The sequence below is a fragment of the Aquarana catesbeiana genome, linkage group LG04 (assembly GCF_042186555.1).
Source record: "Aquarana catesbeiana isolate 2022-GZ linkage group LG04, ASM4218655v1, whole genome shotgun sequence".
NCBI classification, from domain to species: Eukaryota; Metazoa; Chordata; class Amphibia; order Anura; family Ranidae; genus Aquarana; species Aquarana catesbeiana.
Window position 1 is genome coordinate 247,243,505 of NC_133327.1, and position 26,294 is coordinate 247,269,798.

A 26,294-nucleotide genomic window follows, 5' to 3' on the forward strand; every position below is an offset into this window, starting at 1 on the left:
CCAGTAGACAGCATACAGTTTGGTGCTTCAGGTCTTTGTCACAGATTGCCCTCTCTGTCCTTCTAAGAATTGAGTCCCCTACCACCAGAATCTGTCTATCCTTTCCCTTCGCTTCCCCCCCACTCTCACTGGAGGAGTTCTTCCCCTGGCAGCTAGAAGAGTCCCTCAGCTCCAGCAGTGCTGGTCCCTGATCGGTTTCAGAAAATGTCACTCAATGGAGCGTACTTATTGGGATGCTCCAGCTCCAGGATCGGCCTCCCTGGCACTTCCCCCTCTATCCTTCCTGACTGTCACCCATCTACTCATTTCTAGTGCCTGCACCTTTTGTCTCCACCCGCCTCTGTGCTGGTCCCCACTGGCACCTGCCGGGTATGTTCCCGGCTCTCCTTTAGTATGGAAGGTCTTCTCAGTGCTGACACAGTTGCTTCCCTAGATTCAGAACCTGGGTTTCCAGGGAAACAATTGCTTACATTTTGCACAGCAGTATTTGCCCTCAATCAGATGATCAAGAAATGCATACATGCTGCAAGATGTACACCGAGACGCATCTCCACACCCGCCGGGCATCGTACCTACTAATTTAATGAGGATTGGGGATTATATCCTGTCCAAATTACCTAACAACTAGCTTCCTGACACTAATACTCAACAATACTCTTCCACTTCTCCATGACGACATCACGGAGACGGTGGATGTTAAAAGCCTTGCACTCCCCCACCTTCCGTTTGAGGATGCCCCACAGATGCTCAATAGGGTTTAGGTCTAGAGACATGCTTGGCCAGTCTATCACCTTTACCCTCAGCTTCTTTAGCAAGGCAGTGGTCGTCTTGGAAGTGTGTTTGGGGTTGTTATCATGTTGGATTACTGCCCTGCGGCCCAGTCTCCAAAGGGAGGGGATCATGCTCTGCTTTAGTGTGTCACAGTACATGTTGGCATTCATGGTTCCCTCAATGAACTGTAGCTCCCCAGTGCCGGCAGTACTCATACAGCCCCAGACCATGACACTCCCACCACCATGCTTGACTATAGGCAAGACACACTTGTCTTTGTACGCCTCACCTGTTTGCCACCACACACGCTTGACACCATCTAAAACAAATAAGTTTATCTTGGTCTCATCAGACCACAGGACATGGTTTCAGTAATCCATGTCCTTAGTCTGCTTGTCTTCAGCAAATTGTTTGCGGGTTTCCTTGTGCATCATCTTTAGAAGAGGCATCCTTCTGGGATGACAGGTATGCAGACCAATTTGATGCAGTGTGAGTGTGAGTATTGTCTGAGCAATAACAGGCTGACCCCCCACACCTTCAACCTGTGCAGCAATGTCTTTGAGAAATATGTCTATTTCCCAAAACAACCCCTAGATATGGTGCTGAGCACGTGCACTCAACTTCTTTGGTCGACCATGGCGAGGCCTGTTCTGAGTGAAACCTGTCCTGTTAAACCGCTGTATGGTCTCGGGCACTGTGCTGCCGCTCAGTTTCAGAGTCTTGGCAATCTTCTTATAGCCTAAGCCATCTTTATGTAGAGTAACAATTTTTTTTTCGGAACCTTAGAGAGTTATTTGCCATGATGTGCCATGTTGAACTTCCAGTGACCTGTATGTGAGAGTGAGAGCGATAACTCTTGATCAATAAAGCGAGAAATAATTTAACACACCTGCTCCCCATTCACATCTGAGACCTTGTAACACGAACAAGTCACATGACACTGTGGAGGGGAAATTGCTAATTGGGCCCAATTTGGTTTTTGTTGCCAGCGGTTTAGATCTTAATAGCTGTGCGTTGAGTTATTTTGAGGGGACAGCAAATGTACACTGTTATACAAGCTGTACACTCACTACTTTACATTGTAGCAAAGTGTAATTTCTTCAGTATTGTCTCATGAAAAGATATAATAAAATATTTACAAAAATGTGAGAGGTGTACTCACACATGAGTATATATATTTATACTTAACTTCAACTACCAATTTTGGGGGTTGTGCTTATTCACTACACTACTTTATTAATAGATTTGGGGTATAAGGATGTCCCTCTGTTCAATTAGAGCACCCCTTTATGCTGGACTAAGACAAAAATTTGGCCCTGGACTTCATCCAGACTGGCCCACTTTAATTTTGCATACAGGGAGGGGGGTGTGTCCGAATGTGAGCCACAGCAGACGTGTCTAAGAGAAGCTCCAGTAATCCTGATATTAATCCATAGCCATCCTTGCTGAAAAAATCCCTGGTGAGCCCCAAACCTCCTCTGGCAGTTCCTCCACATCCCCTGCTCCAGCCCCAGACAAATATTTTTTGGGAATAGACGCTCGATTCGACAGTGTTCATCCAGCTGCAGCGAGCTCCATAAACCCACGGGCCAACCATCCTGATCTTAATCCATTGCCATCTTTGCTAAAAAAAGCCCGAAGAGCCTCCAAACCTTCTCTGGCAGTTCTTCCACATCCCCTGCTCCAGCCTGAGCAAATATTTTTGGGGAACGGACACTCAATTTGGCAGTGGTAATCCAACCACGGCAGGATCCATACACCCGCGGCCCGACCATCCTGATCTTAATCCATTGCCATCTTTGCTGAAAACAGCCTGGTGAGCCTCCAAACCTCCTCTGACAGTTCATCCACATCCCCTGCTACAGCCCCAGCCAGTATTTTTTATGAATGGCAGCCTGATTCGTCAGTGTTAATCTGGCCATGGCCTGACCAACCCGATCCTAATCCATTGCCATCCTTGTTGAAAAAAAGCTTGTTGAGCCTCCAAATCTCCTTTAGCAGTTCATCCACATCTCTTACTCCACTGCAGCAGTATAGGGATCTGCCTATCTGAACTTGCCTGTCTGTACTGACCGCGGGCTCCTGGGGCCTTACGACCGCCGCTATCTTACCAGCCTCCATCCTGCCAGTCTGCTCTGGGCCTCATCCACCACGGATTCCTGCACACAGGCCTGCAATCCTCACCCAACTCCTTATTCCACTATAAGAGTAAGGAGCTGCTTGTCTGAAACTGCCTGTCAGCACCGACTGCAGTCTCCTGAGGCCCTGTGACAGCTGGCATCCTGGCTGTTCCTGCACATCCTGGGGGTAGTCTACCACGGTACAGTCTACTCTCCTGCATTGCGGTCTACTCCCAGTGCATAACCCCTGCAGATGTCTTCAAAAAAAAAAAAAAAAGATTACCAAATCTAACAAATCTGTCACATCACTTCAGCTGACACTGGCCTCCTCTATGCGGCCTGGTTGGGAGGCTCCATGCCTTGCTGGCTGAGTTGGAAATGGATCCCAGGGAGGTTTCAGGGGCAGCGGAATCTGCCCCGCTGCCTCAAGACAGCACAGCCATGATCCTCGCTGCGATTGAACTGAGCAGGACCTCGCTGCTGGTGCGCATAGATCACCTTGGAGAAGGATGCAATCTTATACGGAACGACTTGGACAAAATAAGGGGGAGGTTCACTGAAACGGAGACCAGAGTATCTGCCACAGAAGATCTTACCGCCACTCACGTCACCTCCATAGCACGCACAGTACAGACCCTTGTTGCAAAATCGGATGATGCTGAAAATCAGCTGAGGTGCAATAATGTTAGAGTCCTGGGTCTCCCTAAGGGGGATCGCCCAGCGGAGTTTGCGGAGGAGTTCTTTAAAAGCCTGCTAGATCTTGCGGATGTCTAGACATGTGCAGGATGAAAAAATTCGTTTAGTTTAGTTTCGTTTCGATTCGTTATTTAACTTAATTCGTTTAGTTAAATTCGTTGCATTCATTACATTCGTTTTCGGAATTCGTTTCGTTTCGTATTCGAATTCGAAAAAATTCGACCGCATTCGAAAAAATTCGACCGCATTTGAAAAAATTCGACCGCATTCGAAAAAATTCGACCGTATTCGAAAAAAACTATCAAATTCGAAAAAATTCTAACACATTCGAAAAAAACTGTCAAATTCGAAAAAATTCCACCACATTCGAAAAAAACTATCAAATTCGAAAAAATTCTACCACATTCGAAAAAAACTGTCAAATTCGAAAAAATTCTACCACATTCGGAAAAAACTATCAAATTCGAAAAAATTCCACCACATTCGAAAAAAACTATCAAATTCGAAAAAATTCTACCACATTCGAAAAAAACTGTCAAATTCGAAAAATTTCTACCACATTCGAAAAAAACTATCAAATTCGAAAAAATTCTTACTACATTTGAAAAAACTATCAAATTCGAAAAAATTCTACCACATTCGAAAAAAACTGTCAAATTCGAAAAAATTCTTACTACATTTGAAAAAACTATCAAATTCGAAAAAATTCTACCACATTCGAAAAAAACTGTCAAATTCGAAAAAATTCTACCACATTCGAAAAAAACTGTCAAATTCGAAAAATTTCTACCACATTCGAAAAAAACTGTCAAATTCGAAAAAATTCTTACTACATTTGAAAAAACTATCAAATTCGAAAAAATTCTACCACATTCGAAAAAAACTGTCAAATTCGAAAAAATTCTACCACATTCGAAAAAAACTGTCAAATTCGAAAAATTTCTACCACATTCGAAAAAAACTATCAAATTCGAAAAAAACAATAACTGAATTTGAAAAAGTAAACTATATATAACCATTTTGCGAAATTTGAAATTCGTATAGAATGAAATCGAATTCCAATAGAAAAGATTAGGATAGAATAGAAAGTATAAAAGAATAGCATAGAAAAACAATAGATCAGAATAGAAAAAAAAATATAATTTATTGTATTCTAAGCTTTTCTATTTGAATTCAAATTCATTCTGTACCAAATTCCAATTTTGGAAGATGGTTAAATATATATATTATATTTTTTTTCTATTCTGTTCCATTGTTTTTCTATGCTATTCTTTTCTATTCTATTCTAAACTTTTCTATTCGAATTTGAATTAATTCTATGCGAAATTCGAATTTCGGAAGATGGCTTCTAAAATTAGAATTTCGTATAGAATGAATTCGAATTTGAATAGAAAAGATTAGAATAGAAATAGAATAGACTAGAAAAACAATAGAACAGAAGAGAATAAAATATAATATATATATTTTTTTCTATGCTGTTCTTTTTTATTCTATTCTAAACATTTCTATTCGAATTTGAATTCATTCTATACGAAATTTGAATTTCGGAAGATGGCTTCTGAAATTCGAATTTCGTATAGAATGAATTTGAATTTGAATAGAAAAGAATAGACTAGAAAAACAATAGAACAGAACAGAATAAAATATAATATATATATATTATATCTTATTCTATTCTGTTCTATTGTTTTTCTAGTCTATTCTTTCTACTCTATTTTAATCTTTTCTATTCAAATTAATTTTATACGAAATTCGAATTTTGGAAGATGGTTTTATATATATATATATATATATATATATATATATATATATATATATATATATATATATATATATATATATATATAAAAATATTTTTTCTATTCTGTTCTATTGTTTTTCTATTATTTTCTATTATATTCTGATCTTTTCTATTTGAATTCAAATTCATTCTATACAAAATTCGAATTTCAGAAAATAGTTATATAGAAATAGAATGAAATCAAATTCTAATAGAAAAGAATAGAATAGAAAAACAAGAGAACAGAATAGAAAGAAATATTTTATATATATATAAAAATAAATAAAACCATCTTCCGAAATTGGAATTTGGTACAGAATGAATTCGAATAGAAAAGATTAGAATAGAATATTTTATATTTTTTTCTATTCTGTTCTATTGTTTTTCTATGCTATTCTTTTATATTATTTTCTGTTCTATTCTAATCTTTTCTATTTGAATTCATTCTGTACCAAATTCCAATTTCGGAAGATGTGTGTGTATATGTGTATATATATATATATATATATATATATATATATATTTTTTTTTTTTTTCTATTCTGTTCTATTGTTTTTCTGTTCTAGTCTTTTCTATTAGAATTCGATTTCATTCTATTTCATTCTGTTTCTGTATAACCATTTTCGGAAATTCAAATTTCGTATAGAATGATTTTGCATTCAAATAGAAAAGATTAGAATAAAATAGAAAAGAATAGAAAAGAATAGAAAAACAATAGACCAGCATAGAAAAAAAATAAAAATAAAAAAAATATATATAAATATGTATACCGTATTTATCGGCATATAACACGCACTTTTTTCCCCTTAAAATCAGGGGAAAATCATGGGTGCGTGTTATACGCCGATCCCTTGCGATCCTGAGCTGACAGATCATCAAAATCGCCGACCGCGATTTGAAAATGGCGCCGAAATACACAGAGCCGGTCCTCGGCTCTTCTCGGCCACTTTCGGCTTCACTCGAGTGCCGCCCGAACCTAGCCGAGTGTACTCGGCTAGGATCAGATAGCTCCGCTCACAGTCACGCCCATCCCGGGCGGGACTACAAGTGGAGCCGAAAGTGAACGAGAGCCGCCGAGAAGAGCCGAGGACCGGCTCTGTGTATTTTGGCGCCGGCGGCACCATTTTCAAATCGCGGTCGGCGATTTTGAAGCTCAGGATCGCAGGGGATCACAGGATTTTCAAACTGCGAGCTGCAAGGCTGCACTGGGGCAAGGCTGCACTGGGGCAAGGCTGCCCTGGGATAAGGCTGCAATGGACACTGGGAAGGCTGCACTGACAAGGCTGCACTGACATGGCTGCACTGGGGCAAGGCTGCACTGAGAAGGCTGCAATGATGGGCATTTAAATGTAAGTTTTTTTCCCTTAAACTTCCCTCCTAAAAGTTTTTTTTTCCTTAAAATTCCCTCCTAAACTTGGGGTGCGTGTTATACGCCGATAAATACGGTCATTTTTTTGTATTATTCTCTTCTATTGTTTTTTTATGCTTTTCTTTTCTATTATTTTATATTCTATAATAGTCTTTTCAATTCAAATTCATTCTATACGAAATTCGAATTTCGGAACATGGCTTCTGAAGTTTGAATTTCTTATAGAATGAATTCGAATTAGAACAGAAAATAATAGAAAAAAATAGACTAGAAAAACAATAGAACAGAATAGAAGAAAATATAATATACATATATATATTATATATTATATTTTCTTCTATTCTGTTTCATTGTTTTTCTATGCTATTCTTTTCTATTCTATTCTAAACTTTTCTATTCGAATTTGAATTCATTCTATACGAAATTCGAATTTCGGAAGATGGCTTCTGAAAGTGGAATTTCGTATAGAATGAATTCGAATTTGAATAGAAAAGATTAGAATAGAAAATAATAGACTAGACAAACAATAGAACAGAATAAAATATAATATATATAATTTTTTGTATTCTGTTCTATTGTTTTTCTAGTCTTTTCTCTTCTACTCTGTTCTAATCTTTTCTATTCAAATTCGAATTCATTTTATAAGAAATTCAAATTTTGGAAGATGGTTTTATATATATATATATATATATATATATATTATACATATATATATATATATATATATATTATACATATACACACACATATATTTTATATATATATATATATATATATATATATATATATATATATATATATATATATATATATATATATATATAAAACCATCTTCCGAAATTTGAATTTCTTATAATATGAATTCGAATTTGAATAGAAAAGATTAGAATAGAGTAGAAGAGAAAAGACTAGAAAAACAATAGAACAGAATAGAATAAATTATATATATTATATTTTATTCTGTTCTGTTCTATTGTTTGTCTAGTCTATTATTTTCTATTCTAATCTTTTCTATTCAAATTCGAATTCATTCTATACGAAATTCCACTTTCAGAAGCCATCTTCCGAAATTCGAATTTCGTATAGAATGAATTTAAATTCGAATAGAAAAGTTTAGAATAGAATAGAAAAGAATAGCATAGAAAAACAATGAAACAGAATAGAAAATTATATATATATATATATATATATATATATAAAGATATATATATATATATATATATATATATATATATATATATATATATATATATATATATATATATAACATCTTCCAAAATTCGAATTTCATATAGACCGAAATCAAATTTGAATGTAAAAGATTAGAATAGAATAGAAAATAATAGAAAAGAATAGACTAGGAAAACAATAGAACAGAATAGAAGAAAATATAATATATATATTTTCTTCTATTCTGTTCTATTGTTTTTATAGTCTATACTTTTCTATTATTTTCTGTTCTAATCATTTCTATTCAAATTCATTCTATACGAAATTCAAACTTCAGAAGCCATGTTCCGAAATTCGAATTTCGTATAGAATAAATTTGAATTTGAATTGAAAATACTATTATAGAATATAAAATAATAGAAAAGAAAAGCATAAAAAAACATATATATATATATATATATATATATATATATATATATATATATATACATATTCTATTGCTTTATTATTTTATATTCTACCTTATTGTTTTTTTTAGAAAAACGTTTTCTATTTTTTTTTAATTTGATTATGTTTTCGAATTCGATTCGAATATGTTTTCGAATTCGATTCGAATATGTTTTCGAATTCGATTCGAATATGTTTTCGAATTCGATTCGAATTCGTTCGTTTTTTTTTCGGATTCGTTTAAATTCTTTACTTTTGTCATTCGGAAATTCGGATGCATCCGAATTTCCGAATAATGAAAAATTCGTCCGAATTTCGATTCGGAACGAAACGAAATGCACATGCCTACGGATGTCCCCCCCACTTATGTAGTTGAGAGAGCTCACCGGGTACCCACGGGCCAGGCTATCCCTGGGACCAATCCCAGACCTTTCTTGGTCTGCTTTCTCAACTACAGAAAGAGGAACAGGATCCTTTCTGAAGCCCACAAACATCCCACACTCAAATACAGCAACACCACTGTTCTTCTTTTCCCTGATTTCTTGGCTGATTTGCAGAGGAAGAGGAAAACCTTCAACAGAAGACGCATCTCCTTGGCAACAAGATCCTTGCTCTTCGTAGGCCCTGCGTTCAACAGTCATTCCATGCAACCTATTCTAGCTACACAAGGGAGTGGCTATACTACTAAATAAATCCCTTCCATACAAGGTTCTACACCTGGTAACTGACCCAGAAGGCCATTATATTATACTGTTGTTGGAAATTAGAATGATTTTGTATGCTATGGTAAACATATATGTTCCTCCTCCTTTCAACCAGTGGGTCTTGTACACTTTATATGAAAAGTTAGCTGCACTACAATTCTCTAGGCTTTATATAGCTGGGGATTTTAACTCCACCCTTTATCCATCTCTGGACTCGTTTAATCCTAATAGAGTATACACTACTGATTTACTTTAGTGGGTACAAGCCTTTAATTATACGGAAATTTGGAGATGGAAGTACCAGAGCACTAGGGCCTACTCCTTCCAATCTACCACTCATAAGTCGGGATCTAGGATTGATCTGGTCTTTGGCAATGCCTGTGCTCTAGCAGTGGTGTGGGAAGTCTTGTATTTGCCTGGGGCCCTCTTGGATCATGCCCCTCTGGAGGTCACCTTGAGGTTGACGGAAAACAGGGGTCAGAGGTGCTGGCGTTTGGCAACTAAGTGGTTACAGGACCCTTAGGTTGAGGAGATGGTCTCTCCCAAATTGAAACAATACTGGGAATTGAATGAAGGCTCCACCTCGCCTCCTGTGGTATGGGAAGCCTTTAAGGCCACCGCCGGGGGGGTACATCTTCGCTATCAAAGCAGTCCACTCTGAGATGTCCTCTAAAGTTCAACAACTTGAAGCTGGTGAATCCAAGGCGGCAGAAACTTTTTCCGACTCTCCGACTCCGGATCATTTCAGTCAGCTGGCTGATGCGAGAAGAGCTTTGTCTCTACATCTTGCCTCGGCTATGTATTTGGAACTTGGTTCCTTGGCTGGAAGGATCTTCGAGTTTGGAGACAAAAAGAGTAAACTCCTAGAAAATCTAGCGGCTGACTCTAAGATGCAAACGGTGGTGTCAGAAATTTGTTGCTTGGATGGCAGGGTTATCTCTGAACTGGAGCAAATACTACTTGAGTTTAAGTCCTTTTATGAAAACCTTTATAAAGTGACCCCTGGTTGGCCTTGTGAGCAGCTTAAAGCATATCTGCAATCTTTACGCTTACCCACTCTCTCGCAGGAAGATCTTGAGTGCTTGGATAGAGATTTTACTGGTGAAGAAATAGAAGCGGCAATTCCCTCTTTTCCCAGTGGCAAAACACCTGGTCTGGACGGCCTACCTGGTGACTGGTACCAGATGTATGCAGCCCTTGTGGCACCTAAACTTTTGAAACTCTATGCTGATTGCAAAAAGCAAATTTCCTTGCCCCCCTCTATGTATCAGGCACATATTGTCCTTATTCCTAAACCTGGCAAAGATAAATCTAAATGCACCTCTTATAGGCCAATTTCTTTGCTAAGTTATGATCTCAAAATTTTAACCAAACTCTTAGCAACTAGGCTGCAAATGATCCCTTCTCTGGTTAATATCGATCAAACTGGTTTCATAGCAGGGAAATCAACAAATATTAACCTATGCAGAGTTTTTACGACTGCCTCAGTCTGATTCCTCCACTAGGGGTCCTGGTGGCGTTGGACAAAGAGAAAGCATTTGACTCAGTGGCCTGGTCGAACATGTCCTCGGTTTTAGAAGCCATGGGTTTTGGGGTTGGGTTCCGCGAGTGGATGGAAATTTTATATAAATATACAACAGCATTTATTAAATTGGGCGTAGTCCTCTCAAGCCCCTTTTTATAGTTGGTAGAGGTATGAGGCAAGGCTGCCCGTTATCACTGGCTCTTTTTTCCCTGATGATGGAGCCGCTTGCCTCGGCCCTCAGACAGTCCACCCTGGTTAGGGGCATCCAAGTTGGTACCATTCATGAAAAATTGGCCATGTATGCAGACGATCTTATTCTTTTTTTTAACGACCCTGGTGACCCCGCCCCCTCTGACATCACGGTAAACCCATAGGGAAGTCCCCATGTGTCAGAGGGGGGCAGGGTCACCGGGTGGTGGCCCCGCCCTCAGTTATATAAGAACTGTCAGAAGAACAGAAGTGTCACACAGCGGGAACCTCCCATGGATGCGGATCATCCGAAGACCGAAGTGGGAAGAAGAAGCCGCGGAGGAAGATGCCAGACGAGAAGATCGAAGGAAGAAACAGAGGACCAGAGGAAGAAGCGGGGGAAGAACAAGATGGAGGAAGAAAACTGAATGAAGTACAGAAGAAGATGGAAGAAGGAATTGTCAAAAACCGTCTCTTGTCATTTTTAACATTTTTGACACTTTTTTTTGTGAAATGGTAGAGGTACATCTGTACCCCATTACCATTTCACACAGGGGGATGGGATCTGGGGGTCCCCTTGTTAAAGGGGGCTTCCAGATTCCGATAAGTGCCCTGCCCGCAGAACCCCACAACCTGCGGCCTGCCAGGTTGCGTGCTCAGGTAAAGGTCTGGTATGGATTTGTAGGGGGACCCCCACGCCATTTTTTAAAAAAAATTGGCGCTGGGTTCCCCTTAAAATCCATACCAGAAGGCCTGGTATGGAATTTGGGGGAACCCCACACATTTTTTTTTTTTTAATTTTGGATTTTTTAATATTCATACTAGACCCAAAGGGCCTGGTAATGCACTGTGGGGGAAACCCAGGCAGTTTTTTTCAATGACTGTTATGTGTATTGCAGAGACCCGACAATACATTAATAACCGGCGCTAGCACTAGTACTAGTTTTAAATTACTTTTTTTTTCTTTAGAAATGTCATTTTGCTCTGGACTGTTCTAAATACAGGAAACAACTTTACAGGCATACTATAGACACCCCCCAGGACAAAATTTAAAGGAATATTTCACTTTTATTGTTTTACTTTAAGCATCATTAAAATCACTGCTCCCGAAAAAATGGCTTTTTTTAAAACTTTTTTTGCATTGATACATGTCCCCTGGGGCAGGACACGGGTCCCCAAACACTTTTTATGACAATACCATGCATATTAACCTTTAAAATTAGCACTTTTGATTTCTCCCATAGATTTTTAAAGGGTGTTCTGCGGCTTTCGAATTTTCCGCGAACACCCCAAATTGTTCGCTACTCTGCAAACGGGCGAACAGCCAATGTTCGAGTCGAACTCATGTTCGACCCGAACAGACAGCCCATCCCTACCCCCCCAGTACCTGGTCTGCACAGCTTCTTCTACCTAGGTCCTGGGTGCAGTGTTTGTCCTGCAGGTTGTTCCTCTGGAGCTGGGAGCCCAGGACCAGCTGTGCACTGCTGGTACATCTGGTCCTCTCCCTTCCTCCTGGGCACCACAGAGCTGGGTAACAAGGACTGGAGGAAACTGGAGGGGGGGCAGGTGAGCGGGCGGGGACTCTCAAATACTGTCCACCAATCTGCTAATCCCGACTCCTGCTGTGTAGCTGTTTAGAAAAGAACCTTCTCTGGGTCTCCCCTGTGTTCAGTGGGAGCCGGGGGACAGAAAGCAGACTATTTCATCACTTTTGGCTTTAGGAGGATTAATCCGCAGCAGCACTCCCAGGCCGGCCTTCAAATTTAAAGGAATATTTCACTTTTATTGTTTTACTTTAAGCATCATTAAAATCACTGCTCCCAAAAAAATGGCTTTTTTTAAAACTTTTTTTGCATTGATACATGTCCCCTGGGGCAGGACCCGGGTCCCCAAACACTTTTTATGACAATACCATGCATATTAACCTTTAAAATTAGCACTTTTGATTTCTCCCGTAGATTTTTAAAGGGTGTTCTGCGGCTTTCGAATTTTCCGCGAACACCCCAAATTGTTCGCTACTCTGCAAACGGGCGAACAGCCAATGTTCGAGTCGAACTCATGTTCGACCCGAACAGACAGCCCATCCCTACCCCCCCAGTACCTGGTCTGCACAGCTTCTTCTACCTAGGTCCTGGGTGCAGTGTTTGTCCTGCAGGTTGTTCCTCTGGAGCTGGGAGCCCAGGACCAGCTGTGCACTGCTGGTACATCTGGTCCTCTCCCTTCCTCCTGGGCACCACAGGGCTGGGTAACAAGGACTGGAGGAAACTGGAGGGGGGGCAGGTGAGCGGGCGGGGACTCTCAAATACTGTCCACCAATCTGCTAATCCCGACTCCTGCTGTGTAGCTGTTTAGAAAAGAACCTTCTCTGGGTCTCCCCTGTGTTCAGTGGGAGCCGGGGGACAGAAAGCAGACTATTTCATCACTTTTGGCTTTAGGAGGATTAATCCGCAGCAGCACTCCCAGGCCGGCCTTCAACTATGTAGTGCACTGCTGCAGATTATTCCGCCCAAAGTCGAAAGTGATGAATTAGTCCGCTTTTAGTCACCCGGCCCCCACTGAACACAGGGGAGAGCCGGAGAAGTTTTTTTTCTAAACAGCTACAGAGTGGGAAATTAGCTTATTGGTGGACAGGGTTTGGGAGTCCCCGCCCACTCTACCTCTGCTGTCACTGAAACCAGCCCACTGAGCCATCGGCCCACCGGGAAACCCCTGATAGTCCTGATGGCCAGTACATGCCTATATACACATATAGTTTAAGGTGTTCAAGGTACCCACTGATTTTCTAGAGCTAAGCTTGGCAAATTTCCCTGTGCATATTAACTAATACCTGGACTTTTATACACTTTACCTTTGAGTATTGTCTTGCATACAATAACATCTAGCATTTGTCTAACATAATAAGGAGTTCATATGAAGATAGGCTTGAAATTGTTTGACAAGTTTGGTGACTATATGATTTTTATTCAGGGGACAACATACAAACAGCAACTACAGTTGCCAAAAACTGTGCCATGATTCCTGATGACAGTCGAGTGATTCTAGTGGAAGCATGTAAACCTGAGGGGTGTTCTTCAGCATCTGTCACCTGGAAACTTCTGGAATACCCACAGACTGGACAAAATAAAACTATTCAGGTCTCAAAATGATTCAATAAATCTGAATGTTCTTCTTCTAATGTATTTCGAGGATGTATACAGTTTTTGATCCTATATTTCTGTCTTTGCAAGATCTAATGCCGCGTACACACGAGCGGACTTTACGGCAGACTTGGTCCGGCGGACCGGACTCCATCGGACAATTCGATCATGTGTGGGCTCCAGCTGACTTTTTTTCCCCAAAAGTTCGATGGACCTAGAAATGAAACATGTTTCAAATCTTTACGACGGACTCGAGTCCGGTCGAAGAGTCCGCTCATCTGTATGCTAGTCCGACGGACAAAAAACGACGCTAGGGCAGCTATTGGCTACTGGCTGTGAACTTCCTTATTTTAGTCCGGTCGTACGTCATCACGTACGAATCCGTCAGACTTTGGTTGATCGTGTGTAGGCAATTCCGTTCATTCAAAAGTCCGTTGAAAAGTCTGTCGTAAAGTCCACCGGACCTAGTCCATCAAAAAGTCTGCCCGTGTGTACGTGGCATTAGAGTAACTTGCTTGTGATGATATTCTATAATTGTAAGGTTTCTGTAATTAAGGTATCACTTCAAATATCAGTATAGTATTACTATTGATAAAAAAGATACGTATTTAATGAAGTAAATAAAAGCTACAAGGACCTGATGTAGAAGCTAAACTGGAAATCTCTTATATTGCATATAAAACCTTCAACTATTCTAATCAAGCATTGAGGATCTATATTTCTCTCTAGAGAGAGAGGGAGAGAGTGTGGTGAGGTCTAATTTAGGAACCTGTCTTCCCACATGTACATATGTAATTACATGTTGTACATAAAAATAAAGCAAGTTTTCTTTTTTTAAATATATATACACCCATGTATATTTAAAAATATAATGGAAAAAGACCATTACTTCTTAGTTAATAAGTAATCATTTTGCGTACTAAGGCTATGTGTGGGTATACATTTTTTTATAAAAAATAAATAAAAATGTGAGAGCCTAACTGCTGTATCGCAATAGGAAACAGTTGTGTTACTTTTAATTTCTTGATTGATATAACATGAATATTTTTTTCAATGACAGGATATTAGTATTGATGTTGATAATATACTGGCTGCCAAAAAACAGAGCAGTGATTACCATTTTTCACTGAGTGGAAAAACCTATGAAAATCTAGAGCAATATTTTCCAGATTTGTTACCAAAAGTAAGTGGTTCCGTATGTGTTATGTGTGTTTATGTGCCCACTACTGTAATACATTTAATTGAACAATGTATGTATAATTACTACATAGCATAAGATCCCTTTTGGCTAAAAGCCAATACTTATAAATTCCAACATTTCAATAGTTTTCTTTTTACTTTTCAGATTTTGATGAATGGAACAGTTTTTGCAAGAATGTCTCCTGGGCAAAAATCAGCAATTATAGATGAATTTCGAAAGCTTGAGTAAGTACTAGAAAAATAATTTTCTAAAGTCTAAAAAATATATTTAATAATTCAGTTAATGTAATGTTTAGTGAAGTTATATAAATTTAACTGAATGTACAGAGATTCCAGTTCATTTAACTTCTCACTTAACCAAATTAATTGGCCTATTAGTAAAAGACTTATCACATATGATTCATAAATAATTTTACTGGATTTCTTTTTCTGCAAAATTATCAGCATAATATTATTTAACCAATTATATTTTTCAGTTATTATGTAGGAATGTGTGGAGATGGAGCCAATGACTGTGCTGTAAGTATACTATACGTATTTATACAGTACTTTTTATTTTTTAGTAACAATTTAATCATAGGTGGTTACAAACTCTACTGGGCACTTGCTCAAAGTCTGCAGCCAAACTTTAGTATCAATCATTGTTGCTCCATATACATTTATGTCCCTTAACCTTCATGCCACTTGGCCAGATCCAGCTTCCATCAGGAACTCAGTAGGCTCTTTTCTTTTCCTCTTCTGTTCCACATACAACCATATATTAAGTTGTTTGTTTCAGCATTTTCACTACTGAATCAATCAATCAACAAAAACTTTGAAATCATGTTCTTTAAATTACCAACACTAACTGACCTAAACAATAGGTCTAAATCTTAATCTATTATTTTTGTGTATGGATAGGCTTTTATGAATATAAAAAAATTATTTGGAAGTCTAGATTAATTGAAAAAATGATACAAGTCTATACCAGCCCCTCTATTAGATCCTGGCATAGCACATTGTGTCATTTGTTTTAAAAAACGAGCACTGTGAATACCAAATATCAGCTGTCTTCAGGCCGATCACATCACTCGCGGCCACTTTCCAGCTCCGATACATTGCTTCTGAAGGAGGGGCCATGATCTCCCTCTGACGTCAGACGAAGAGATTACGTGGCCGCTCGTCTCCTCCACAGAAGCAATGTATTGTAGCTGTAAAGTGGCTGCAAGTCACATGACCAGCCTGAAGACAGCTGAAATTAGGTATTTACAGCTCTCGTTTTTTAAAACAAATGACATAGTGTGCTATGCCAGCCTCTAATAGAGAGGCTGGCAGGGACAATTTTGCAAATTGCAAGAATAGCAGCGGGGACAGGGCCGGGCCGGAGACAGACACAGAGGGGAATGCCAGGCAGGAAGGAGGGGGGAGAGAGGAGAGCAGAGAGCAGGCAGCCTATCACAGAGGGAGGCACTTTGACCACGGTGATGAGCGTGGAACAGCCACCCTCATGGTCTGTTTAGAGGGGCCATACAGGAAGTGGTAGGTTTAGGGTTTTTTTTTACAGTTTAGAGGGGGACAGATTTTACAGCACAAGCGCTGTGCTGTGTAATCTGCTTTAAGGGACCAGAATCTATTTTTTTTTTTGGGGGGGGGGTTAACAAACGCTTTAAGAAATGGCAAAGCTGTAGAGCATAGTTTAAATCTGAACTGCAGGTAGGTTCTTTTTACATACTTACTGTATATTAGTCTAGCTTGGGCCAATGTAAGTGTGCATATCTCATACCCGAGGGTCTGCACATTCACAGAACACTGTATTTTTTTTAAAGAAATACAAGGCATTCTCTGATTTGACAAGGTGGAAAGGAGGGATGGTAATGTCATGACTTCCACCTAGTCAAATCAAAGAACACTGTGCATTCACTGAAAAAAATATAAGTCATTGTATGAAAGATGGCGGTGCAGAATGAGTAACCCACAGTGCTCAGTGTGCAGGGAGAAAGCTGCTCAGCACAGGACCCAGAAGACTGTGGCTATCACTTTATTAGCACTGGCTACTAAAGTAATTGTCAGCTTCATAAGCCGACCTTCAGGTATGAGTCATGCATATTTATATTGGGCCAAGCTGGACCAATGTACTGTAAGTACGCAATAAAGATTATACCTGGAGTTTAGCTTTAATAATGGCAATACACTTCTTTCAGCATTGATTCTTTACTTTATGGACTAGGCCAAGTAAGTTATCCTTGTCGCACAATATGTCCTTCTATTGTACATCTTATAAATAAAATTTATCATATGATGGCACAAGTTTTATTTTAATGCAAGATGAGATTTTTAGAACACTACCTTTGAGGAATCAAATTGAACAGAGTTGTCTAATAGCAATAGTTTGCAAATGTACATTCTGTCAGCAAGCTTGTATGCACTGTATGTGTACCATTATTTAGTGATGCTTATTGTATATGCTCTAAGCTAAAATCAGCCTGTTTTTACAACACACCATTAATTCATACATGATTATTACATTTACTTAAAGGCTTTGAAGATGGCCAATGCTGGGGTTTCTCTATCAGTACAAGAAGCATCTGTAGCTGCACCTTTTAACTCTCATGTCACAAATATCCAATGTGTTTCTGAACTGTTAAAGTAAGTATTTATTCAGCAATTCACAAACATAATTTATTTATTACATAGTAAGAAACTAAAACATATAAGAAACACCTGGTACCAAAGGTACGGTGAAGGACCCCTTAGGGTCATTAATAGATAGATCAAACCAAGAGTAAAAAAGTATAAATTTTATTACAAAATGTCAATAAATTTTATTACAAAATGTCAATAATATACATGTGAAAACAATACATATGAAGCATAAAAGTCATATCTAATACCCTCATTGATACAATTGTATAGATAAGTCACCGTCCTGGTGCAGAAAGGACGGGCAGCGATTGACACAGTGTACATAACACCTTACATTTTATGGACTAAGAGTCCTTCTTCAGAGGTTTTATGTTATTATTTCAAATGGGTATAGCATTTTTACAAAAAAGAGAGTATACAGGTAAATTTAACATTGGTGCAAAGTAAACATATCCATAATTATTCAGCTAAACAGCAAACCATGCAGTGTATTAACATGATGTGCTATAGAACATGAACTAGTTTACTTACATGGCAAACAATTCACATTGAACATATATCTGAAGGGAATGACTTGGTCAGAAATATTCATTGGTCATAAAGACATGCATCCTCCAAATTCACCAGGCAGCCAAACCACATGGAAAAACCATGGGCCTCCATATGTTTGCGTTCCATCTTGGAGCGCTGACGTTGCCAATTGCACATCAGCAGCGTCATGATGCGTGATGCAGCCCCGCCCCTTGTTTGGGGGCAGGGCTGCGCCGTGAGCCGTGTTGCTGGGGGGACTCTAGGGAGGAGGATCATGCGAAGGCTTTGCAGGTCCCTCCCATTTACTGCACCAGCTGATAGTAATCGCGATTAACATCGCAATTGGATGCCATTCTCTTTACAGGTGCTCTTATACCGGCCCCTATGCTCCTTTTAGATGCTGTAGGAGCAGTCAGTTATGAGGAAGCTCCACTCTCCAGGTTGGTTTATTCAATTTTAATGGTAATAGCACATTCTGCCCTGCACAAATACTCTGTGAGATGCAAGGGCAATTGTTTGCTTCAATCTTTGATTGTTTGTTGGACATTTTTCCACAGCAATTAATTTTGATATATATATTTTTCTATACCATTCAGAGCAGTATTGGTCCAGTTTTGGTGGTTGATTGCACTTTGCTCCATCATTTTTGAGTCCTCGTAGTGAAGCAAGCCCCAGGTTTTCGATGTGGTTTGGCTGCCTGGTGGATTTGGAGGATGCATGCCTTTAAGACCAATGAATATTTCTGACCAAGTCATTCCCTTCAGATATATGTTCAATGTGAATTGTTTTCCATGTAAGTAAACTAGTTCATGTTCCAAACCGGCTGGGGATGCTGGGTGATGTGAATGGCCAAATATGATAATGACATTTTGCTACAGTAGTGCTATCTGTAAACAAACCAGTCACTTTTAAAGGGTTAAGACATAAAATTCTGAATCCTTACATGCAGCTTTCAGGTGTACGCAATGGTGTTTATTTTAAGGATTTGTCTTTTTTATTTTGCCCAATCAGTATTTTTTGTATTCCTTTTTCATTCCTCTTGTTCGGCTACCCATACCATTTTATAACAAAAGTTTGCAAATTAGCCTTGGAAAAGGCAAGAAAAAAAATTACACAATTCCTGCTGGGTGATTCCACTTAATTTGTTGTCCTGGAGATCTCCAAGAGGGACACAACAATATATATATATATACATATACATATGTATATACATATATACATACATATATATATATATTTATATATATTTATCAGGGAATGGGAATGGTTAGAACTTTAACCACGCTGTCACCCAAATACAAGAAGAGAAGGAAAATTGACCTAATGAGACAATGAAAAAAGCCCAAGAAGGGTATCCAAAGAATTAAATCTCTTCAGTGAGCACCGAGAGGGTTTTAAACATTTTGATTGATTTTTATTGAGCTTTATTATTTTTTTACCTGTACATGACTGATATGCCACATGTGTGATAGGATTGTACAGAGACAGGTTGTCTATGGAGACATCAGGGGTATGTTAGACCCCTTATATCTCTCCCGCCCTGTCCCTGAACTGATTGGGGATAGAAAAACCATAAACAACACAGCCACAGCTGGCTGTCAGATGACAGCCCGAAACCTGGAAATGCTCAGAGGAAAATGCTTCTGGTTTCATTGGAGAAAAGATCAAGTATGATTTTTCCCCCCACATACACACTATTGCACATCCTAAAATTTTTGGGGGTCCCACGGTCCAGGGAGGAGTGCACACCATAGTAGATCTACATGCCTACTTTGGTATTATGAGGAGCTTACCCTCACCCTGCTTCTTGAATAGGGATGAGCTTCAAGTTCGAGTCGAACTCATGTTCGACTCGAACATCGGCTGTTCACAAGTTCGCCGACAGCGAACAATTTGGGGTGTTCGCAGCAAATTCGAATGCCGCGGAACACCCTTTAAAAGTCTATAGGAGAAATCAAAAGTGCTAATTTTAAAGCCTTATATGCAAGTTATTGTCATAAAAAGTGTTTGGGGACCTGGGTCCTGCCCCAGGGGACATGGATCAATGCAAAAAAAGTTTTAAAAACGGCCGTTTTTTCAGGAGCAGTGATTTTAATAATGCTTAAAGTCAAACAATAAAAGTGTAATATCCCTTTAAATTTCGTAGCTGGGGGGTGTCTATAGAATGCCTGTAAAGGGGCGCATGTTTCCCATGTTTAGAACAGTCTGACAGCAAAATGACATTTCAAAGGAAAAAAAGTCATTTAAAACTACTCGCTGCTATTGCATTGCCGGTCCGACAATACACATAAAAGTTCATTGATAAAAACGGCATGGGAATTCCCCACAGGGGAACCCCGAACCAAAATTAAAAAAAAAAAAAATTACGTGGGGGTCCCCCTAAATTCCATACCAGACCCTTCAGGTCTGGTATGGAATTTAAGGGGAACCCCGTGCCAAAATTAAAAAGAAAAAAACGGCGTGGGGGTCCCCCCAAAAAATCCATACAAGACCCTTATCCGAGCACACAACCTGGCAGGCCGCAGGAAAAGAGGGGGGCACGAGAGAGCGCCCCTCCTCCTGAACCCTACCAGGCCACATGCCCTCAACATTGGGAGGGTGCTTTGGGGTAGCCCCCCAAAACACCTTGTCCCCATGTTGATGAGGACAAGGGCCTCATCCCCACAACCCTGGCCGGTGGTTGTGGGGGTCTGCGGGCGGGGGGCTTATCGGAATCTGGAAGCCCCCTTTAACAAGGGTACCCCCGATCCCGGCTCCCCCCTGTGTGAAATGGTAAGGGGGTACAAAAGTACCCCTACCATGTCACTAAAAAACTGTCAAAAATGGTAAAAATGACAAGAGACAGTTTTTGACAATTCCTTTATTTAAATGCTTCTTCTTTCTTCTTTCTTCTATCTCCCTTCATCTTCTTCTTCTGGTTCTTCTGGCTCTTCTGGTTCTTCCTCCGGTGTTCTCCTCCAGCATCTCCTCCGCGGCGTCTTCTATCTTCTTCTCCTCGGGCCGCTCCGCACCCATGGCATGGGGGGAGGTTCCCGCTCTTCTCTTCTTCATCTTCTTCTCGTCTTCTCCGGGCCGCTCCGCATCCATGCTGGCATGGAGGGAGGCTCCCGCTGTGTGACGCGTCTCCTCTTCTGACGGTTCTTAAATAACAGGGGGCAGGGCCAACTGGTGACCCCGACCCCCTCTGACCCCTCTGATTTTTGGGGGGACCCCACGCCGTTTTTTTTTTTTATTTTGGCCGGGGTTCCCCTTAAAATCCATACCAGACCTGAAGGGCCTGGTATGGAATTTAGGGGGACCCCCACGTCATTTTTTTTTTTTTAATTTTGGTTCGGGGTTCCCCTGTGGGGAATTCCCATGCTGTTTTTATCAATGAACTTTTATGTGTATTGTCGGATCGGCAATGCAATAGCCGCGAGTAGTTTTAAATGATTTTTTTCCTTTGAAATGTCATTTTGCTGTCAGACTGTTCTAAACATGGGAAACATGCGCCCCTTTACAGGCATACTATAGACACCCCCCAGCTACGAAATTTAAAGGGATATTACACTTTTATTGTTTGACTTTAAGCATTATTAAAATCACTACTCCTGAAAAAACGGCCCTTTTTAAAACTTTTTTTTGCATTGATCCATGTCCCATGGGGCAGGACCCAGGTCCCCAAACACTTTTTATGACAATAACTTGCATATAAGCCTTTAAAATTAGCACTTTTGATTATTCATGTTTGTGTCCCATAGACTTTAACGGTGTTCGCGTGTTTGAACAAACTTTTTTCCTGTTCGCATATTCTGGTGCGAACCGAACAGGGGGGTGTTCGGCTCATCCCTATTCTTGAATAAGATTCTCTTGTTGGTGGGATCTGACCAGACCAAATCACAGGCATGAAAATGCCCTTGTGTGGCTATATCCTAAATTTTGTTTAAGCTGCCTTTGGTGAGCTACTTGCTGTATATCTGGAAATACCATCGTTTTGATAGTTGATGATTATACCGGTGACTATTTTTTAATTTTTTCAGGGAAGGACGAGCTGCACTTGTCACATCTTTCTGCATGTTTAAATACATGTCTATGTTTGGATTAATTGAATATATTAACACACTGCTGCTATACTGGGTAAGACATTCATTTTACTATCAAAGGAACATAAAAAAAAAGTCACTCAATAACTAGTGAGAGCAATAGAGATTGTACTGCTCGTAACATTTCTTGATGTATTCTGTGCTTTTTCAGCAACGAAATATCTTTGGAAACAATCAGTTCCTTGTCCATGACTTTGCTATCATGTTTGTAATATTCCTTACAAGTGAGTACAACTGACATACATTATTATTATTTTTTTGTACTGCCTATAGAAGGGAACAGATAGAATACCGTTGCTAGGAGAAATATTCCTATTTTTCAACACTTTTCTAGTCACGAAGAATACCAATAATGTAAAGTCAATTGATAGTTACCCGTGCTTTTGGGAAAAAAATGTTTAATGAAGCTTTGGCTCAAGAAAAAAAAACATATTGACACTTTTGGGATTTCCCCATGCTCACCTTCAGATGTCTTCAGGTTTGTCATGGGATGTGCTGGATCTTCTTCCTCTTCACCTGTTCTCTGGCAGTTGGCGGTCCTTTGCTAATGCTGAGATTGGGCTCACATAACAATGTGTAAAAAGGGCGTAATGGTAATTCACTGCATTCACAGTATGTCCTCAGTCTCCCAGATTGAAAGACACTGGAACAAGTATGCTAATAAGAGGTTTGGAGTTCACTCTAACATCACCTGTATCATGCTTGTTGGGGTCAGTAATGAAGCCTGAGAAAGCCAAGCAACTAGCATTTTTAAAAAAAGGTTAGGTATGGCATGTTACTTGTTACGTATTTTTCTCTGTAGCGCTACCCCCGGAGGAGCAGCTTAAGTATAGTTGGTTCCGTACTCTGCCTCTCAATCCCAAGAACTGTCCCAGCCCCTCTGGCATACCTAGCAACAGTGTACTTGCAAACACAGTAATAACAGCCACAAATATAGTGAACAGGAAGTTTGTTTACTGGGAGGCTCTCCACAATTAAAAAGTTGTCTGATAACTCAATAGTGAAGAATAGCAAACTGTGATCTTTAACGGTGTAAATCCAACCCAAATGTAGACTTTAAAATAGCACAGTCAAACAACATAAATGACTCAAAAGTGTCCTATGCACTCATACATAAAGGGGAATAGATATGGTTTAAACACGGTCAGTCTGTTTCCCTCAAATCCTGAAATCACAGACCCAGGCAATGATAATGTGAGCAATAGGCCACAAATGCAAATTATCACTTTAACAATTAAGGTGAGAGTTCCCCTTTAAAGGTAATCAGTGGAATTACTAAATTACTGATACTGAAAGAGTAACAGAAAGGATCCTCACAATGGAGATATCCAGGGTCTTTGGGTAGCCTGGTGTTGGTGCACTTGTCCTGTTGAGTAGGATAAATAAAGTGTATTTGAAAGTATCCTGGTAAGGCAGAGTGGAATGTATAATGCTAGCAGTATCATGGTAAGGCAGAGGAAATGTAGTGACTGTTCAGCAGCTTATAAGTGTTCCTGCAAATTTGGGCACTGGTAAGGCAATGTTGCCTGAATACAGTGTCGTTGGGATTATATGAGCTTGTATCCGGTGGTACTACAAATACTAGAGATGTGAACAAAGACAATGGTGTCTGTATACAGTGTCTATGTGACTAAATGGACAGGTGCCCGCTCACCAAATACTGCAACAGATGAAGCTGGTGGTGATGAAAGTGACTTTACAGGCTCTCCCTCTGGTTCCTGGCTCGGGGAATGGCATCCGACCTCCTCTGCGGCCTACCCGGATCAGCTACTGTGTGATTCAGATGGAGCAGAAATGGCCTCCAGGTTACAGCTGGACAGTAAAGCAGTGCTGTCCGCAGGTGCTCCAAAGATGCATGTGTGATGACTATTCTTGTGCAGGCCGCAACTCAGCCTCAGCACTCTCCAACACAGAGCCCCTGCTTGCAGACCCAGGCCGGTGTCCCAAGAGAGCAATCCAGGCCTAGCACAGCATTTTTATCAGCTCTCCCAGAAGTCTGTTCTTTTCTGCCAGCTGGCTGGTAGTTGTAGTTCCCCAACAGTTCAATAGAATGTGTCACTTGAGCCCTGGGACTACAATTCCCTGTATGTTTTGCTCCATGGTGTAATCCCCCTGCTGGCAGGATGTGATGACACAGTCTTAGCTGGCACTAGAGGGAAATGGTCTCACTGCAGCAATGTTACAGAGTGTCTTCTGATAATGTAGGTAAGGTAGCCAGCTCCTCGCTACATCTCTTTATGTGCTTTCTTTAAAATTTGAAGCTTGCCCTCAGCTGCAGAAGATGATTTGTAACCTAAACACACATAACCTTGCCTCATGAAAATTCCTTCATAGCTCTACTGTAAAAGAATAGAGCAAACATATATATTTAGGCCTCACTTACACCATGTGCAGAGAAGTCAGTTTTTCTGCACGCATTCTGCAAGGGCACAAAAAAATTGTTCTCTATGTGCCCTGTTCACACCACAACACTGATATCATGTGCAGATTTTTTCTGTGCATGAATCTGCAACGTGTATGCTGTTTTCTGCGCGAACAGAAATTGTCACAACATCAACACTGTGGTGTAAACAGGGCGTATAACTGACGCCCATGAAAACTGATGTCAACATGCATAAAAACTCACTGAAACACGCATGAAAACTGATGTAAAGTGATGTGAAACTAATGTAAATGCATTTCTCTGCAAGTGAAATCTGCAAGGTTTTCACATCAGTTTTCATGCACAATGATCCCTTACTCTAAAATCCGTTATCTAATATGAATATTTTGTAATGGGCTGTGACCTCTAAATAAATGCAATTTATTTATTGATATTCATCTAAAGTAAAGATTTGATTATTTTTATGTTATTGGTGTATATGTGTTCATAGAAAACAGTGGGGGAATTTAATAAGGTGCTAACATCACTCTTTTGCTGGGATGAACATTTAAAATGGCCTGTGCTAGGTTCCAATATCCATGCAGGCCATTTCAGTAGCTTTATAAACATATATTGCAGATATAGGTAGCTCCTAATAAGGCCACTTTTACAAAATGGCACTATTTATGCATCAGATTCAAAAATAATTACCTCCAATTTGGAGATAATGAAGCTGGAGGTAATTAACACCAACTGTAAGTTGGCGTACAGAGACAGACAGAGTGCCTGTCTCTGTATGTTGCATAACAGGTGGCATATTCGTTGCTGCTACCTCCTCCCCTTCCCACCTGTCCTTGACTGTTAAATACTCTCCTGGCATTCAGTGACTCTGACAGTGTGTGGAGCCTCATTAGGAAGTTGAGGAACTAGTTTCCTGTCAGGTCCGTTCTCTCCTTGATTGACAGTAGTCAGTGGGCGGATACTATAGCAAATAACAGGCTGTCTATGTGCTATGGATCTGACCACTGCCTGCTGTTTATCATAAGAGGAGCAGACCTTATGAGGAACAGCTGCATTGGCAGGAGGAAACTCAGTTGCACAGAGGACAGTGTATCCATTTTAACAGGTCCACAGATCTGTCCCCTGCACCAATATTTGTTATGTTGTTTAAACTTTTTATGAATTCACCTAGGTGTTCCTAGACTTATGACTAGAAGTGTATGTAGTATAATAGGCTATACATTATTACAGTAGACTTTCTAGAACACAAGCAGCTGCTAATCTCTGCTTACCCTGTTCTTTCTTTCAGTGAGCTCAACTCCTGCATACCATAAACTGGCACCATACAGACCACCAGGGCAGCTGATCTCTCCATCTATGCTGTTTTCAGTGGTGTACAATGTTCTATTTACGATAGCCATGCAGACATATGCATTTCTTATAATCCAGCAGCAGCCATGGTACAGCAGAAAAGATGTTTTTAGGTAGTTTACCTACGTTTTTGTATATGGAATAATAAAATTGATTCTAACAGTAACTGGTATAATCATTGATTTCTTTACATAAACTAGGAATTTGGTTCCTATATT

The 26,294-nt window shown here is 39.8% G+C and overlaps 1 protein-coding gene across 1 annotated transcript in view; it reads left to right on the forward strand.

The window, feature by feature from the left end:
• The window catches only part of LOC141139840 (probable cation-transporting ATPase 13A4), a 149,873-nt gene that overhangs the window by 111,998 nt on the left and 11,581 nt on the right, over positions 1-26,294 (forward strand). The window contains exons 19-26 of the mRNA XM_073626364.1: positions 13,739-13,905; positions 14,969-15,091; positions 15,254-15,333; positions 15,585-15,627; positions 17,624-17,733; positions 22,281-22,377; positions 22,495-22,567; positions 26,015-26,189. Coding sequence (XP_073482465.1) covers positions 13,739-13,905; positions 14,969-15,091; positions 15,254-15,333; positions 15,585-15,627; positions 17,624-17,733; positions 22,281-22,377; positions 22,495-22,567; positions 26,015-26,189 — 868 coding nt within the window. The remainder of the gene's footprint in view (positions 1-13,738; positions 13,906-14,968; positions 15,092-15,253; positions 15,334-15,584; positions 15,628-17,623; positions 17,734-22,280; positions 22,378-22,494; positions 22,568-26,014; positions 26,190-26,294) is intronic.